A 17424-nucleotide genomic window follows, 5' to 3' on the forward strand; every position below is an offset into this window, starting at 1 on the left:
TGTCACTCCTATTAATTTAATTCATCAAAGTGCTGTAGTTCTTTGGCAATAAGGGTCTGAAGGAAATGTCAGACACTCAGGGTGGATGAAAATTGATCTTTAAAAATGATTTAAAAAAATTAAATCAGAGGCTTTTCTTTCACTTGGATATTTTAATTTAAATTAAATACTGGTTTATCTTTCAAATTAAAATTATGACAACTGATGCTAAGGCATATAGATATATAATGTATATATGTATAATATTCAAGCAGTATATGTTTGCTTCAAAAGTTTTAAAGAAAATCAGATCAGTGAAGTGGTGGCAGTCACTGGCTAAGCACCTGGAAGCAGAATTTGTTGAAGGGCTCACCCAGCTTTTGACAGCAATAGCCTCTTCTGCAGGTACAGAGAAAATATTTTATTCATTTCAATTTACCCAACTAACTCAATTCAATGACTCGTCCATTCAAAGTTGAGAAACCAGTTGGGAGTTGAAAAATCAGGAAAGTTTGTTTTCCACTTCAAACCTGTCATTAAAAACAAGGTGTGAGAGGATGAGATCTACCAGCTCTAAAATCTTGAAGGACACGGTGACCAGAAACAATCAGTTCAATTCACTAACTACAGATAATAGTTCCTTTTTCTAACAAATCAGATTTGAATGCAAAACATGCTTTAGTAAAGTATTTTTCTCTTCCCTATCCTGTTGTCCAGATCAAGTTAGTGAAGATGAAGGTTCTTTCATTCTGTCCTAGCTCCGCAGTGAGCGCCTCTCTGCCTGGTTTGATCATTTTCTTCATTACTTATCACATTCACAAGCTGGAATCAGGTAGGAATCCCACGGGTCCTGCTGCTGCTTGTAGGATTTGTTTCATTGTAGTGATTTATAAATCATGCCTATTCCACTCCTTTGTACAAAACTGAAAAAAAAAACCAAACCAAAAAAACAAACCCACCCCTACAACAAATTTCAGATTGGCTCAATATCAGTAAATAAGTCTCCACTTCCTCCCCATCCCTTCTGGAGGAGTAATTCTCCACCTGCTGCATATGAGGCAACTCAGTTTCTCTATCTATCTAGGTACTTATATCATCATAGTATCTGAGTGTGAGGCTGTATGGAATATGGGTGACCATTTATAATAGCATTGATACCAATATTACAAAATCACAATAAATCTTATTCAAGATATGCCATGAGAAGTAATTATGCTGCTGATTAGGCCTCAACTGGAGTCTTGTGCCCAGTTCTGGGTGCCACATTTCAGAAAAGATATGGACAAATTGGAGAGAGCCCAGAGAAGAGCAACAAGGATGATTAGGGGTCTGGAAAACATGACCTATGAGGGAAGATTGAAAGAACTGGGTTTGTTTAGTCTGGGAAAGAGAAGACTGAGAGGGGACATGATAACAGTTTTCAAATACCTAAAAGGTTGTTATAAGGAGGAGGGAGAAAAAATGTTCTCCTTAACCTCTGCTGATAGGACAAGAAGCAATGGGCTTAAATTGCAGCAAGAGAGGTTTAGGTTGGACATTAGGAAAAACTTCCTAATTGTCAGGGTGGTTAAGCACTGGAATAAATTGCCTAGGGAGGTTGTGGAATCTCCATCATTGGAGATTTTTAAGAGCAGGTTGGACAAACACCTGTCAGGGATGGTCTAGATGGTGCTGGTCCTGCCATGAATGCAGAGGGCTGGGCTTGATGACCTCTCAAGGTCCCTTCCAGGTCTATGATTCTATTGTAAGGTATCAGTGGAAAAGGCATGATTTGCTAAATATGATAAGCTTGTTTAAAGGTCTGTATCATCTTTGTATGGTGAGATATAAATATGTGTGGTATATTTGTCTCAAACTTGTGCTGTGCATTTGGGTGACACCCCCAGACAGACAAGCATCAGCACTATCCAGCCTGCTGTAGAATGAACCATTGAGAGAAGGCCGGGGCGAGTCAGCAGGACATGTAGACAAGTAGCAGAGGGGTAGCCGTGTTAGTCTGTATCCACAAAAACAACGAGGAGTCCGGTGGCACCTTAAGACTAACAGATTTATTTGGGAAAAGCTTATGCCCAAAATAAATCTTAGGCTTTAAGGTGCCACTGGACTCCTTGTTGTTTTTCAGGACATGTAGGGACATGCATAGGCGCCGACTTCTACTGGTGCCGGTGGGTGCTTGACCCCCCCCCCCTCTGCCCCTGCCCCGACTCCACCCCTCCCCCATTCCAACCCCTTCCCCAAAGTCCCCACTCCAACCCCACTCCCTCCTTCTCCCATTCCGACTCCTTCCCCAAATCCCCGCCCCAGACCCGCCTCTTCCCTGCCTCCTCCCCTGAGCACGTTCCCACTCCTCCCCCCTCCCTCCCAGAGCTTGCTACAGCTGTTTGGCAGCGGCAAGCGCTGGGAGGTAGGCGGAGGAGGTGTTGTGGGGTGGGGAGCTTGGCAGCCGGTGGGTGCAGAGCACCCACTAATTTTTCTCTGTGGTGCTCCGGCCCCGGATCACCCACCGAGTCGGCACCTATGGGGACATGCCGATGGACAGGGGACACCAAGTACCTTTTCATGCACATGTGCTGTGAGTTTGTGTTTGGGACAAAGGATGTACACGCCACATGGAAAAGGATATAAAAAGGCAGCTGCATCTTCTCCATTTTGTCTGCAATCCTGCTTCTCACGTCTGGAGTAACTTCCCTACAAACTGAAGCTTTGAACAAAGGACTGATAGACCCATCCAAGCTTTGGATGTGTTCCAGAGGGACTTTGCAAGCTAACAAACTCACCAGTACTGCTAAGAACCTGATATATGGACTCTGAAATATCTCTCTCTCTCTCTCTCTCTCTCTCTCTCTGTATACGTGTGTATATATATGAAAGTATCTGACTGCTTTGACCATTTAGCAACTCTTCTCTTTCGTTCCTTTTCTAATAAAACCTTTAGATTTAGATACTAAAGGATTGGCTAGCAGCATGGTATTTTGGGTAAGATTCAAACTAGTATTGATCTGGTAATGTGTCTGGTCCTTTGGGGAATTAAAAGAACATTTTGTAAAGTGAATAGAGTTTTTAAGTAACTTCTCACTGTACTGAACCTATTCGCTGATTGGGAGCCAGAGACTGGAATGGAGTAAAGGGGGCTGTGTGATTTATTTTCTTGATAACCAATGTGGGGGATCAGGAGCACAGTTTGTGACTGGTTGGTAAATCTAACTATAGTGTAAACCACCAGTTTAGGGAGAATCTTCTCTCCTTTCTGCAGCCTTCCCTGACGTTGGCATTTTCACTCTGGGCTGCCCTACGCACCTCTGGTCATGCTGAGCATCCTACTTCATATGCTCACATCCTCTGTGACCCAATCCTTTCTCAAACACCAAGGCAACCTGGCCTAAAGCTGAAGTGATTTGGGGTCAGTGAGGCCAAGGCAAGTGAGTCCCAGAGTTGAAGACCCTTTACTGAAAATGTCCTGGCAGTGACCCCGTCTCACTAAAAACAGGTGGAGGGGGGCAAAGGAGTAAAACTCAAGAACCTCATCTCATCTCAATGAAAATTGTAGCCTCATACGAGGCGATAGGTGGTGCTCTTGAAAGAAGCTGGGTCCCAAAACATTAGGGTGAAATTCTAGGTGATCTCAGTTGACTTCAGTGGAGTCAGGATTTCATCTTTTCACCCTTCTCATATTAAAATCAATGCTGAGAATCATATCAGAAATAAAGTGAAGGCAGGAACAGATCACAGAGCTCAGGCATACAGTGTATATACTCAGGTCACTCTGTCCGTTCATGGGGCACTGAAATGGCTCTATGGCATGTCAAATTAATATAAGGGGGGTTACCAGTGACACCTATACCTGAGCTGGCCTGTCACTTTTTAATGTAACTCTCCCCCCCCCCCCCTCATTTGTTCGTTATTGTGCCAAATTTTCAATGTTCAGGCTGGAAATTTGATTGCCAGGTGTCTGCCTCATGCTGAATTTTTGGAAAGTTTGAACCTATTGAATCAGTCATGAATATATATATTTTTTCCCTCTGAGCTTCTTCTCTTTTTGCTTTGGTGTATTTCACAGCCCAATTCAGCGTGACCGGTCCTGGTCACCCTGTCACTGCTGTTGTGGGTGAGGCCACTGTGTTACCGTGTCACCTGTCCCCCAGGATGAGTGCTGTGAACATGGAGGTGAGGTGGTTCCGATCTCAGTTCTCTGCAGTTGTGCATCTGTACCGTGATGGACAGGATCAGTATAGAGAGCAGATGCCAGACTATCATGGAAAGACAGAGCTTTTGAAAGATGGCATCATGGATGGGAATGTTTCCTTGCAGATTCTTAATATCAGACGCTCAGATGAAGGCCAATACCACTGCTTTGTTAAAGATGATGTTTTTTATGAAGAAGCCATATTGGAACTGAAGGTAGCAGGTCAGCAGCTCTTGTCTATATTATCTTATTATGGTCTGCAGGTTTTATTCTTTCCTACTGCAACAACTGTGACTAGCAACTTGTGAATTATTTTAGAGTAACACAGTGTGACTAGATTTCAGCACATGACCACATTCATACACTTTGGAAAATATGCTGAAAACTTTCCCAAGGTTTTATTAAAGACATTTTCAGAATGGTCAAGCGATTTCCTTGCCCAAAAGATGTTTTTGGCTGACTTCAAAAGGAGGGAGAGAAAGGAGGGAAAAGAGTTCTAGACAAATATGGACCTGGTTTATACTAGAAAAGTAGGTCACCCCATGAGTGACAAAACTAAGCTGACCTAAGTCCCCATGCAGGCAGCGCTGGGGTCAACAGAAGAATTCTTCTGTCAACCTAGCTACTGCCTCTCAAAGAGGTGTATTACCAATGACACCAGCAGAAGTCCTCTGTTGATGTAAGTAGTGTCTACACTGAAGCACCACAGCAGTGAAGCTGTGCTGCTGTAGCCTTTCAAGTGTGGACAGCCCATGGTCTTCCAATTTCTCTGCAGTCATTTTGAGGCGTGGCTAAGGTGGGACTGCCAGGTTTATAGGCCTTCTGATGTGGTCACTACTGGTAGTTAGTTGGGGTGCAGTCAAAATCAGTTGTAGCTTTCTGATTGGCTGAGGCCACATAAAGATGGTGGTGAGGGGGGGAGACATTATGTATTTACCATTAGTGGATGAGTCCGAGTGTTTGTCCCCTGCTGCTCTGACACAGTAACCATGGAGCCAGTTAGATTTATTTATTTATTTATTTAAAAATAGAACAAACAAAATGTCTATCCAATATACTAAAAACTGGATTTCTGAAAAATTCATATCCCACTAGGTATTTAAATGAAGTGGCCAGATTTCCAAATTGTTCAATGCTCCATTGCTCTTGGGTGGAGAGGACACTTATTCAGTGAAATTGTTTTAAATATTTGTTCACATCCATTCCTGTGTCCATGCGTATTGGGAATTCAGAAATTCCAGTGTTCATTTATCCCTTCTACATGATCAAGTGATCTCTAGTGGGAGTAAGGGATCCACAATCTATCACTCATCCTTTTAGCTTTTAAATTACCCCATTGATTTAATCACACATTGATGTAATTTTCTTCTAGCTTTGGGCTCCAATCCTCTCATCTCTGTGGAGAGTCACCAGGATGGAGGTATCCGGGTGGTTTGTCAATCGGCTGGGTGGTATCCAGAGCCCAAGGTTCTATGGAGAGATCTCAGTGGGCAAGAATTACCATCACTGTCTGAAGCAAAATCCCTAGGGGATAGTGGCCTGTTTGAAACAGAAAATTCTATTATTATAAAAGAACGTTCAAACCAGAACCTGTCCTGTTGGATCAGGAACACCTTTCTCAATCAAGAAAAGGAATCAACAGTTTATATAGCAGGTCAGTTACCAGCCAAACCCACACGCTTAAATCACCTTCATCAGAAAGAAAACAAAACATAGGAAACAAAGAACTGAAGCATCTGTTGTGAATATTTTACAGCCTACATAAAAACAAAGAAGTTCAGAAACTGGTACCTTAACAGGTCACAACTCAGGCTATCTGATTGCCTTAATTTTGAATATTCAGAGTTATCAGAGTTTTGTTTCATGTAAATTTAATCTTAACTCTGATATTCCTGAAACTCTTACTTTAAAAAAAAAAAAAAAAAAAAAAGTGATTTTGAGAAGAAATATTCACCAACCCTTGAAAGAGTCTGTTCCTAAAAACTTAACTTCACCACAGTGATTTTGTGAATGTAGCAATTTTTATACTATGGTTTGTTTGCTACCTTTTCAGTAAGTGAAATGTCACCAAATTATGTGGGCTTGTTTCCGTTGACATTCAATGGGAGTTGTGCTCATAACTCACTTTGCCTTTTACACACAAAAGCTGCAGTGATTATCTACTGAGTTATTGATGAAACCCCTTGTTTGAATGCTCTTATTTCAGTTTCAGAGTGTCCTAGGTTTTTAGCTTAAGTCCGTTCCTTACTGATTGATACTAAATGGATAAAGGACACTATTCAGCTGATTTACAATTTAAAGTTTTGTCAACCATTTTAGTTAAATTGGGGCAGTCCTGTTATGTGGTCAGCTGTAGAATCAATGTAACAATGACTGCATGAGTGTTACACCAGTTTCACTAAACCCGTGCACAAATCCTGTGTGGAGAAGGCCTTAGGCATGTTTGAAATGCCCACCCTGGCTAGATGATTTAAATGCTGTAAACACAAGAACAGCAAAAGAAGAATCAATTTTCAGCACTTAATGTTTGGATTAATTGCGATTTTGATTCATCAAAATAATTGGGAAAATTATTAGTGACTCACCAAAATATTCTAATTACTCCTGCAATTTCTGAATGTTGCTGAACAGTGAGGACCAAATTGTTTGCTGTCATAACTCCACTGAAGTCAATGCGGTTTTGTGAGCAGAGAATTTGCCCCTGAACTCAATGAAGCTCTGAATACCATGAATCAAACCAGGCCTGTTTATTCACAGGTTAATCAGTGCTAAAGCTGTGTTGGTTGGAGTAATTTTTACAATCAGGTTTTGGTCTTTTGTGTAGCAGAGAGGGGGTCATGTTTTCACTTTTATCTCACATACGTCCTGCTGGGGACTATTTATGTAGTTACGTGCAATAGAGAAAAAATCAGTGTTGTCCCTGCTTCCAAACTAATGCAAATCCTGTGGGGTTTATTTTTCAGATTTCTTTTTCCCGAGGGTGAATCCATGGATTGTGGCTCTGAGTGTGATTCTCCTGGTTTTGTTTGTTTGTTTCATTGGCCTCACTGTTTATCTATTTAAAATGAAAGGTAAATGTCACAGGGGAAAATTGAGTGAAATTAACAAGAAATTTTCTTCTAATAAATGAAAAAAGGGAAGAATGAAATTTTACAGTAGGCCAAGCAGGGGAAGCACAGACCTGCACTGCGCTCCCCTCAGCAGCACAGGGAAGGAAACGTTACGAAGGTGCCCCTTTGCTCCAGGAGCCAGTGATCTGCACCAGCCCTTTACAGGCACAAAATATTTCTCCCCCAGAACTGCCTCAGTTAAGCTGAATGGAGCATTTGGGGAAGGGGTGGAGCGGAGATTAATCCAAAACCTTCTTCACTCCTCACTCTCTTCTGCCCACTTCCCACCCAGCTGTGCAGTTATTCCCTCCTCAGTCCCCATGGACTCTGGGAATTAGTTAATGTCTTTTTCCCTCCTCTGATAAGTAAATATTTTGTACAGAGTTGGGCCCCCGTAACGATTGTGTGTGATTTTATTTTGGGAGCAGTTGTCTGTGATTTCATTTACTGTTAAAAAGAAATTGGAATGAGACAAAGCCTGGCAAATTTCACCCCAATAGGGAATATTGAAAAAAAATATATACACAGTAGAAAAGAGGGGTCTGAATAGACATGAGCTCTGAGCCTGAACCTGAGTTCTGACAATGGTGAGAAAGAATAAGTCAGAGATGGAGAAAGGAAAATGTTTGCTCCTCCTGGTGTTGAGAACATGAAACCCATCAAAGGCTCATGAATTGTATAATCACTGTGCAACTTTCACGAAATGCAGACAACTGTGTAACCAAGGCAAAAATGCTCCTAATAAGAATTTATATGTATTTCTGTTTATTTTTAAGGGAACGGGATATAGAAATCTGTAAATGTTTTGCTCTTTCCTCCAACAAGGAAAACTTTTGTACAAATTTGTCTCCTCATAAGGGTATTTGTTTGTTTTATGCATTTTTTGGTTGGAGTTTTTTAACCAGAAAAAGGTGAAAGCCCAGATACTGCACCACTAACATCCGTTAGATCTTTGCCATTGACTTCAATGAGTATAGGATTAAGCACTGAATGCACAAGTCATATTGCTAAAAAAATAATGCTGATAATTTGAGGGCCAGAAATTCCAGTCTGCACCCCCAGAACTCCGAGCAAAGCAAATGGGAATGTGAGAGATACAAGGAAGCAGGATTGGGCTCTAATGGCTAGATTTTTAAAGGTATATGGTCAGCTAACTCTCCCTGGAATCAGTGGGAGTTAGGCTCCTAAATGTCTTGAAAAATCAGACCCTAATTCCATAAGGAATTAAAAACTTTCAGAATTGTAAAAAGCAACAGAGGGTCCTGTGGCACCTTTAAGACTAACAGAAGTATTGGGAGCATAAGCTTTCGTGGGTAAGAACCTCACTTCTTCAGATGCAAGTAATGGAAATCTCCAGAGGCAGGTATAAATCAGTATGGAGATAACGAGGTTAGTTCAGTCAGGGAGGGTGAGGTGCTCTGCTAGCAGTTGAGGTGTGAACACCAAGGGAGGAGAAACTGCTTCTGTAGTTGGATAGCCATTCACAGTCTTTGTTTAATCCTGATCTGATGGTGTCAAATTTGCAAATGAACTGGAGCTCAGCAGTTTCTCTTTGGAGTCTGGTCCTGAAGTTTTTTTGCTGTAAGATGGCTACCTTTACATCTGCTATTGTGTGGCCAGGGAGGTTGAAGTGTTCTCCTACAGGTTTTTGTATATTGCCATTCCTGATATCTGACTTGTGTCCATTTATCCTCTTGCGTAGTGACTGTCCAGTTTGGCCAATGTACATAGCAGAGGGGCATTGCTGGCATATGATGGCATATATAACATTGGTGGACATGCAGGTGAATGAGCCGGTGATGTTGTAGCTGATCTGGTTAGGTCCTGTGATGGTGTTGCTGGTGTAGATATGTGGGCAGAGTTGGCATCGAGGTTTGTTGCATGGGTTGGTTCCTGAGTTAGAGTTGTTATGGTGCGGTGCGTGGTTGCTGGTGAGAATATGCTTAAGGTTGGCGGGTTGTCTGTGGGCGAGGACTGGCCTGCCTCCCAAGGTCTGTGAAAGTGAGGGATCATTGTCCAGGATGGGTTGTAGATCACTGATGATGCGTTGGAGAGGTTTAAGCTGAGGACTGTAGGTGATGGCCAGTGGAGTTCTGTTGGTTTCTTTTTGGGGCCTGTCTTGTAGCAGGAGGCTTCTGGGTACACGGCTGGCTCTGTTGATTTGTTTCTTTATTTCCTTGTGTGGGTATCGTAGTTTTGAGAATGCTTGGTGAAGATCTTGTAGGTGTTGGTCTCTGTCAGAGGGGTTGGAGCAGATGCGATTGTACCTCAGTGCTTGGCTGTAGACGATGGATCGTGTGGTGTGTCTGGGGTGGAAGCTGGAGGCATGAAGGTAGGCGTAGCGGTCGGTGGGTTTTCGGTATAGGGTGGTGTTAATGTGGCCATCGCTTATTTGTACGGTGGTGTCTAGGAAGTGGACCTCCCGTGTAGACTGGTCCAGGCTGAGGTTGATGGTGGGGTGGAAGCTGTTGAAATCATGGTGGAATTCTTCCAGGGTCTCCTTCCCATGGGTCCAGATGATGAAGATGTCATCAATGTAGCGTAGGTAGAGAAGGGGCGTGAGTGGACGAGAGCTGAGGAAGCGTTGTTCCAGGTCAGCCATAAAAATGTTGGCATATTGTGGGGCCATGCGGGTGCCCATAGCGGTGCCACTGGTCTGGAGGTATATATTGTCACCAAATTTGAAATAATTGTGCGTGAGGATAAAGTCACAGAGCTCGGCAATAAGTTGTGCTGTGTCATCATCAGGGATACTGTTCCTGACCGCTTGTATTCCATCTGTGTGTGGGATGTTTGTGTAGAGAGCCTCTACATCCATGGTGGCTAGGATGGTGTTTTCTGGGAGGTCACCAATGCATTGTAGTTTTCTCAGGAAATCTGTGGTGTCACGGAGATAGCTGGGAGTGCTGGTGGCGTAGGGTCTGAGTAGGGAGTCCACATATCCAGACAGTCCTTCAGTGAGAGTGCCAATGCCCGAGATGATGGGGCGTCCAGGATTTCCAGGTTTGTGGATCTTGGGTAGTAGATAGAATAACCCCGGTCGGGGCTCTAAGGGTATGTTGATTTGTTCCTGTGTTAGTGTAGGGAGTGTCCTGAGTAGATGGTGCAGTTTCTTAGTGTATTCCTCAGTGGGATCTGAGGAAAGTGGCCTGTAGAATTTGGTATTGGAGAGTTGTCTGGCAGCCTCCTTCTGGTAGTCAGACCTGTTCATGATGACAACAGCACCTCCTTTATCAGCCTCTTTGATGATAATGTCAGGGTGGTTTCTGAGGCTGTGGATGGCATTGCGTTCTGCACGACTTAGGTTATGAGGCAAGCGATGTTGTTTTCCCACAATTTCTGCCTGTGCACGTCGGCGGAAGCATTCTATGTATAGGTCCAGACTGTCATTTCGACCCTCAGGAGGAGTCCATGTGGAGTTCTTCTTCCTGTGTTGTTGGTGGGAGGGTATCTGTGTATCAGTGCGCTGTTCAGTGTTATCTTGAAAGTATTCTTTGAGTCGGAGGCGGCGAAAGTAGGCTTCCAGATCACCGCAGAACTGTATCATGTTCGTGGGGGTGCTGGGGCAAAAAGAGAGTCCCCGAGATAGGACAGACTCTTCTGCTGGGTTGAGTGTGTAGCTGGATAAATTGACGATATTGCTGGGTGGGTTAGGGTTATCCCTGTTGTGGCCCCTTGTGGCAGGTAGGATTTTAGACAGCTTACGGTCCTTTTTCCTTTGTAGAGAGGTGAAGTGTGTAATGTAGATCTCCTGTCTTATTTTAGTAAAGTCCATTTGTGTGGAGGGTTGGTTATTTATGAAAGTCTCCAGGTTGGAGAGCTCTTTCTTGATGTTTTTCTGTTTGCTGTATAGGATGCTGATCAGGTGGTTCCTCAGTTTCTTTGACAGTGTATGGCACAATCTCTCACTGTGGTCTGTGCAGTATGTAGATAGCAATGGATTTTTCACCTTCAGTCCATTTGGTATGATGTCCATCCGTTTGCATTTGGAAAGGAAGATGATATCTGTCTGTATTTGTGCAAGTTTCTTCATGAGGTTGATAGATTTGATAGATATTTTGATAGATAGAATTGTAAATCCTTCCAGAATTGTAAATAGTCAGTTACCGTTGGACACTTAACTCTTGTATGGCCACAGGTAAACCATGAATGAAATGTTTGGTATTTAGGGGCCAGGCGTTCATATCATGAAAACACTCCTTTAAATCTCCATTAACTGAAAATATTCTTAAATAACTTGTATTTACATCTGTTTCCTTTATTTCATTTCTTTAGGGAAACATCTTGGAGAAATCAGTAAGTTCAATTTTTCTCCACATAGAAACTTTTCCATTAAGTTGTTTGCTGTTTTATTTATTATTATTTATGATGATGATTTTTAAAGAGGTATCAATTTGAAAATCACATGAAATATCAGTGATAATGTATTGATAATGATTCAGTATGTGGGTAAGAGGAAATCAGAGAGGAAATGTATCTTCTCTGAGTGTGAAATCGACATGGTGCTGGAGGCACCATGACATGGGGGACCAGGAGGACTCTGTGTCCTCAAATGTCCTCTTGCCTCATCTGACAAGTAAATAGTTTGGTCCAACGTGGATCTTGTGTGTAATTATATTTGAGGAGGAGTTGTTTAAATGAAAAAATAATGTTAAAAGGAAATTGGGATGACATTAAGCCTGATAAATTTCACCCCAACAGGTAATATAAAAAGTTATACACAATGTTCAACTTTCACAAAACTCAGACAACCGTATATCCAAGAGAAAAATGCTCCTAATCATAATTTATATTTATTCCTTTTGTTGTTGTTGTTTTGTCTGGGTTTTTTTGTTTGTTTTTTGGGTTTTTTTAGGGAAACGTGATACAGAAATCATTAAGTGTTGTGCCCTTTTCTCCAACAAGGAAAACTTTGTACAAATTTGTCTCCTCATGTTTTCATTTTTAAATGAGAAAAACATGAATGCCCTGATGCTGCACCACTAACATCAATTAGAGCTGTGCCTTTGATTTCAACGAGTGTAGGATCCAACTCTAAATGCACAAGTCACATCACTAAAAGAATAATGTTGATAATTTTAGGGTCCAATATTACATTCCGTGCACACCTAAAGCTCCCAGCAAAGTGAATGGGAACACGTGATATGCAAGGAAGCGGGAATGGGCTCTAAGGGTAGCTTTTTAAAGGTATTTGGACTCCTACTGCCAATTGAAATCAGTGGGAGTTAGCAACCTAAATACCTTTAAAAATCTGGGCCTAATTCCCTAGGGAATTGAAAACTTTCAGAACTAAGTCCATGCAGATAATCAGTTATTTTTTGATACTTTACTCTGGTGTAGACACAAAATGAGCCCAAATGTCTACACCACAATTTTACAGGCCCCCAGCCCATGTCTTGTGAGCCTAGTTAGCTGACATGGGTCAATTGGGGGTATTCAGTTGCTGTGTAGCCACACCCTATGGGACTTCGCAGGTGGAGCGTGCCCTGCCTGTGGGTTGGAAAGGGACTCTTCTCCCCAGACCTCAGTGGTTTCCCTGCCCATAGCCTGGATCAATGGGTTTGTGAGGGACAGGCTGCATGATGGGAGGTTGATTCCATCCTAGAAGAGAAGCACTTAATTAGTGTGTATTTGTTTCTGATTCTGTGTTACCTAGGCCTGGTCTACACTTACCCTCCAAGTCGAAGTAAGGTACGCAAATTCCGCTACGTGAATAACTGTGTTACCTAGATGATCTTCAAAGAGAACTTGGTAAGTGTTTCTATTTCTCGAATGCTGCCTTTTCCGTGGTGTTGAAACTGTCTCTGGATCCATCGATCTATCTGCTCTCTGCCCCCCATCCCTGAAAAGGGGTGAGGGACATTGAGCAATGCCTCTGCTGCCTCTGAAACTGGCTCACTGCGGCTGCTGTCTCTTCCACCACTGGCTGATGCCTCTGCTGTTTTTTCTGGTGCTGTTACCTCTGCCACCACTCAGCTCAACTGCTGTTATCACGGCTTCTGCTGGCCACCCACTGCCACTTCTGCAATGGTGTGTTCTGAGGTTCCACGACCTACCCAGGGATTTCAGCAGGCCGTGTCTGCTGCTGCATCTCCATGTTGTTCACTGCAGCCCTGTCCCCACACTAGGTCTACGACTTCGCCCCTAGACCTGCTCATCAGTGATTTCAGCTCTTGCAATCACTGAACTGAAACAAGGGCTCTCCATGGAGTCTAATCAACTCTGGCTTTAAACACGGGAGAGGGGAAGGGAGGGTCAAATGGTACCTTGGGCTCTCGAAAGGGAATTCATAGCATCAGGCAGGAACACCTGTCCCCACCCCCTCTGATTTTCGCTGGGTTTTGGCATCTCTATCCTCTGCTTAGCCAGTGAGCTTTAATTTAGGGTGTCACTGTGACATACCCAGGGTACAATCCAGACTAATGGGTACCTGTGTCACCCCCGCCCTGTAACCTGGGTGCCCTATACAATGCTCTGCCTCTGTAGCCTCCTACCTGGATGTCTCACAAACAGCCTCCACTGGGGCTGGATTCTTTAATTGATTTTCAGATTAAAACCAAGGCCTTAAACTGGCATCAGAAGGGAACTGGGAGCCAGTAGAGGGACTAGAACATGGCCCTGATGTGTCACTGTGGCCTAAGCCCTGGAGAAGGCCGGCAGCTGCGTTAGTGATCTACAGTATCCCAGCCTGGTGCTGGCAGAGGCAGGGATCACTGTGGCCAGATTCTTGCCCACAGGAAGTTGCAGAGTTTCCTAGTGAGCTGAGATGTTTAGACACTGATGCTACCTGGTCACCTAGGCCTAGTGAAGGGTCACATAGGACCTGAGTCTTTGCACCTCGACTTTGGTGAATGAGGCTGTAGAAATTCAGTGGAATGAAGGGAAGTGTCTCATTTGGTTCTTCAAAATGTGTCCGTGTTTTGGAATCACTTGGCTTAAGCTGACCCCAGGCAAGAGCAAGCTGCTCTTCATCCCAGAGTCCTGGTGTTGCTGCATTTTCTCAGCTGAGTTCTCATCCCTCTCTCTGTGTTTGGTTTCAGACTGGAGAAGAAACATCGTCTGCCCAGGTAACTACAGCTCATATTGCATTGATATCCAAAGCTCCCCCTGCCCTGAGACTTCCAGTCTCTTTTTCTCATGCACTTAACGTTTTGCACTAGGCCTTTGGGACAAGGACAGCTCTGTACTAAGGTGAAAAGACTTAAAGGTTTGTGTGGCCAGCGTTGTGATCCTGGGTGCCTAAGGAGTTCTTTTGTACACATTGGAAACTCAGAGGATTCTCGCGTATCGGGGGTAGCCGTGTTAGGCATAAGCTTTTGTGGGTAAAAAAACCCACTTCTTCAGATGCATGGAGTGAAAATTACAGATGCAGGCATTATATAATGACACATGAAGAGAAGGAAGTTATCTCACAAGTGGAGAATGGATATAAACTGGCCGTGGGGAAGTTTAGGCTTGAAATTAGACGAAGGTTTCTAACCGTCAGAGGGGTGAAATTTTGGAACAGCCTTCCGAAGGAAACGGTGGGGGCGAAAGACCTCTCTGGCTTCAAGATCAGGCTTGATAAATTTATGGAGGGAATGGTTTGATGGGATAACGTGATTTTAGTCAATTAGGCATTAACGTGCCATCGCGGGTAAAATGAGGGTCCGGCTGTAGAATCTTGCCTGTATGCTCGGGGTTCTGCTGATCGCCATATTTGGGGTCGGGAAGGAATTTTCCTCCAGGGTTGATTGGCAAAGGCCCTGGAGGTTTTTCGCCTTCCTCCGCAGCATAGGGCAGGAGTCGCAGGCTGGAAGATTCTGTTGTGGGTGGGTCAGCTTTTGTGGCCTGCATCATGCGGGAGGTCAGACTAGATGACCATATTGGTTCCTTCTGACCTTAAAGTCTATGAGTCTATGAGTCTATGAGAACCAGTCTTGACAGGGCCAATTCATCAGGGTGGATGTGGTCCACTCCCAATACATGAGGAGGTGTCAATTCCAGGAGAGGCAAAGCTGCTTTTGTAATGAGCCAACCACTCCCACTGTGGGAAAATCATGAGTGCAAAAGGGAGACACATTGGGATTGGGAAGGGCCCAGTAGATTGAGGGATGGGGCAGCATTTGGAAGGGTCTGGAGGGCAGGCAGTGCTTGGCAGGAACAGGAAGGTGGGGAGAGCAGCAGGCCATCAGCTGAATGGGGCTGGTGCGGAGGCAGTAGGAGCGGGGGCAGGTGGAAGGGCCTGGGGGTTTGGTGACGGTGGCTGCTTGGAGGGAAGAAGCAGGTGAGTTGCTGTTTTCACACTCACAGCAAACTCTCTATAACCTTTCGCTTCCTGCTGCTGGGCCTCCCCTGCCCCATCTCCTCCTCATCCAATATGTTTTTCTCTCCCCTCTGGGATCCCCTCCTTCATGTCTCCATTCACCTCTCTGCTCTCCCTCCTTCCACTCCTGCTCCTTCTCCCCCAACACTCCCCTTGCTCTCATGTAGGCTGAGGGCACAGGGATGGGAGGCATCTGTTCTCCCTGCCCAGCGATGATTTCTCATCTGTGAATGTGGGGTTTAAGATGGGAAATGGCAGGGAGAGGTGAGGCATGTCAGTGAGCACTGAGCAGAGGGAGCTCAGTTTCTCACCACTCTGTGGGGACCCCCATGACACCTGGGTCTCTAGTCCCCTCCCTGGAGAGATGTGGAGCAGGACATGGAAGAGCCTGAGTCCCAGACCTGGCTCAAGTGACCCTTTTGCTGCAGGGCTGGCCCATGTCTGCCAGGGGCGTGACTCTCCCCTGCACTGTGCTGACATCTCAGAGCTGCTCCCCATTCAGAGCTGATGGGTAAATCCTGGAGGAAGGAGATTCCCAGGTTCACTCTCCAGCTGGGGCGGATTCTGGCACTGAGACCATGAAACCCTCCCCCAGGGCCAAGCTCTGCCCCTAATGCTTGATTCTCTCTCTCCCCAGTGAATGTGACTCTGGATCCAGACACGGCTCATCCCCAACTCGTCCTGTCTGATGATCGGAAAAGTGTGAGATGTGGAGACACACGGCAGAATCCACCTGACAATCCTGAGAGATTTGACACTGAGCCCTGGGTGCTGGGCTGTGAGGGATTCACCTCAGGGAGACATTGCTGGGAGGTGGAGGTGGTGGCTGGGCGATACTGGGCTGTGGGGATGGCCAGAGAGTCTGTGAGGAGGAAGGGACGGATCAGCCATAGCCCTGAAGAGGGGATCTGGGCTGTGGAACGGGGCTGGTGGGGCCAGTTCCAGGCTCTCACCTCCCCTGAGACCCCCCTGCCCCTGAGCCGGGCCCCCAGCAGGATCCGGGTTTGTCTGGACTGTGACCGGGGGCAGGTGACATTTATCGGTGCTGGTGACGAGGCCCCGATCTTCACTTTCCCGCCAGGCCCCATCCCTGGGGAGAGAATCCGACCCTGGCTCCGGCTGTGGCCAGGATCCCAGCTCAGCCTGTGTCCCTGAGACACACAGCAGAGGGGGGAACTGGAAATCAGCCTCTGTAGCCTCATGGACCCCAGTCTCTATGATCTTGGAGGACTCCCATCTACCCAGCCCCTGGCTCCTCATCTCTATGACCCCTGGAAGTGCCTCCCCTTCCCTGCAGCCCCAGGGATGGGAGTTGGAGGGGGAAGAACCCCTGGGGCTAACAGTCGGGCAGGGGACAGGCGGAGGTGGGGGTGAGCAGCGGACAGGCGAAGGTGGGGGTGGCAGGGACACACCATGAATCAATCAGGGATTGTGGGGTTGGGGAGAAGCAGCAGCAGCAGGGAGCGTTTTGTACAGATCTGTGTCCTTAGATCTCACTGGGGTCTCCCAGCCCAGGATTAGCAAGAGGGGAAGGGATAAGACCGGGAAAGAAGAGAGCAGCCAAGGGGGATGATCTGTGACAGGGAGGAGAGAGACAGGAAAATAGAGATGGAAAGTGAGGGCTAGAACAATAATGAATAGAAAAGGATAGTATGAAAGGAAAGGGAACATGAGCGGGACAGAGAGATTTATGACATGTTACTGAAAGTGAGACTGTAACTCATTAATTCCCTATATTAATTCCTGGACATTGGTGCTATTTTAGTGCCATAAAGAAAACTCTTCTTAGTAGCTGGTGATCTCCTTGCCGTGCTGCGGTTATTAAAGCTCCTTTTACTTTGCTACTT

At 45.2% G+C, this 17424-nt stretch overlaps 1 protein-coding gene across 1 annotated transcript; it reads left to right on the top strand.

Moving 5' to 3' along the window:
• Positions 1–711: 711 nt before the first annotated feature.
• Positions 712–16732, top strand: LOC135887647 (butyrophilin subfamily 1 member A1-like). Its single transcript, XM_065415368.1, has 8 exons — positions 712–811; positions 4037–4384; positions 5535–5816; positions 7126–7233; positions 11548–11568; positions 13003–13023; positions 14313–14339; positions 16215–16732. Exons 1-8 carry the CDS (start codon positions 712–714, stop codon positions 16730–16732), a joined length of 1425 nt encoding a protein of 474 aa, XP_065271440.1.
• The last annotated feature ends 692 nt before the right edge of the window (positions 16733–17424 follow it).

The sequence above is a fragment of the Emys orbicularis genome, chromosome 13 (genome assembly GCF_028017835.1).
Source record: "Emys orbicularis isolate rEmyOrb1 chromosome 13, rEmyOrb1.hap1, whole genome shotgun sequence".
Lineage (NCBI taxonomy): Eukaryota > Metazoa > Chordata > Testudines > Emydidae > Emys > Emys orbicularis.

What these genes read in the sequence shown, in the direction of transcription:
- LOC135887647 (XM_065415368.1), top strand. Translation starts at nt 712, where the DNA reads ATGAAGGTTCTTTCATTCTGTCCTAGCTCCGCAGTGAGCGCCTCTCTG. An exon ending in TGATCTTCAAAGAGAACTTG is followed by an intron (nt 13,024 to 14,312) that starts GTAAGTGTTTCT and finishes GTTTGGTTTCAG; the next exon opens with ACTGGAGAAGAAACATCGTC. An exon ending in AAGAAACATCGTCTGCCCAG is followed by an intron (nt 14,340 to 16,214) that starts GTAACTACAGCT and finishes CTCTCTCCCCAG; the next exon opens with TGAATGTGACTCTGGATCCA.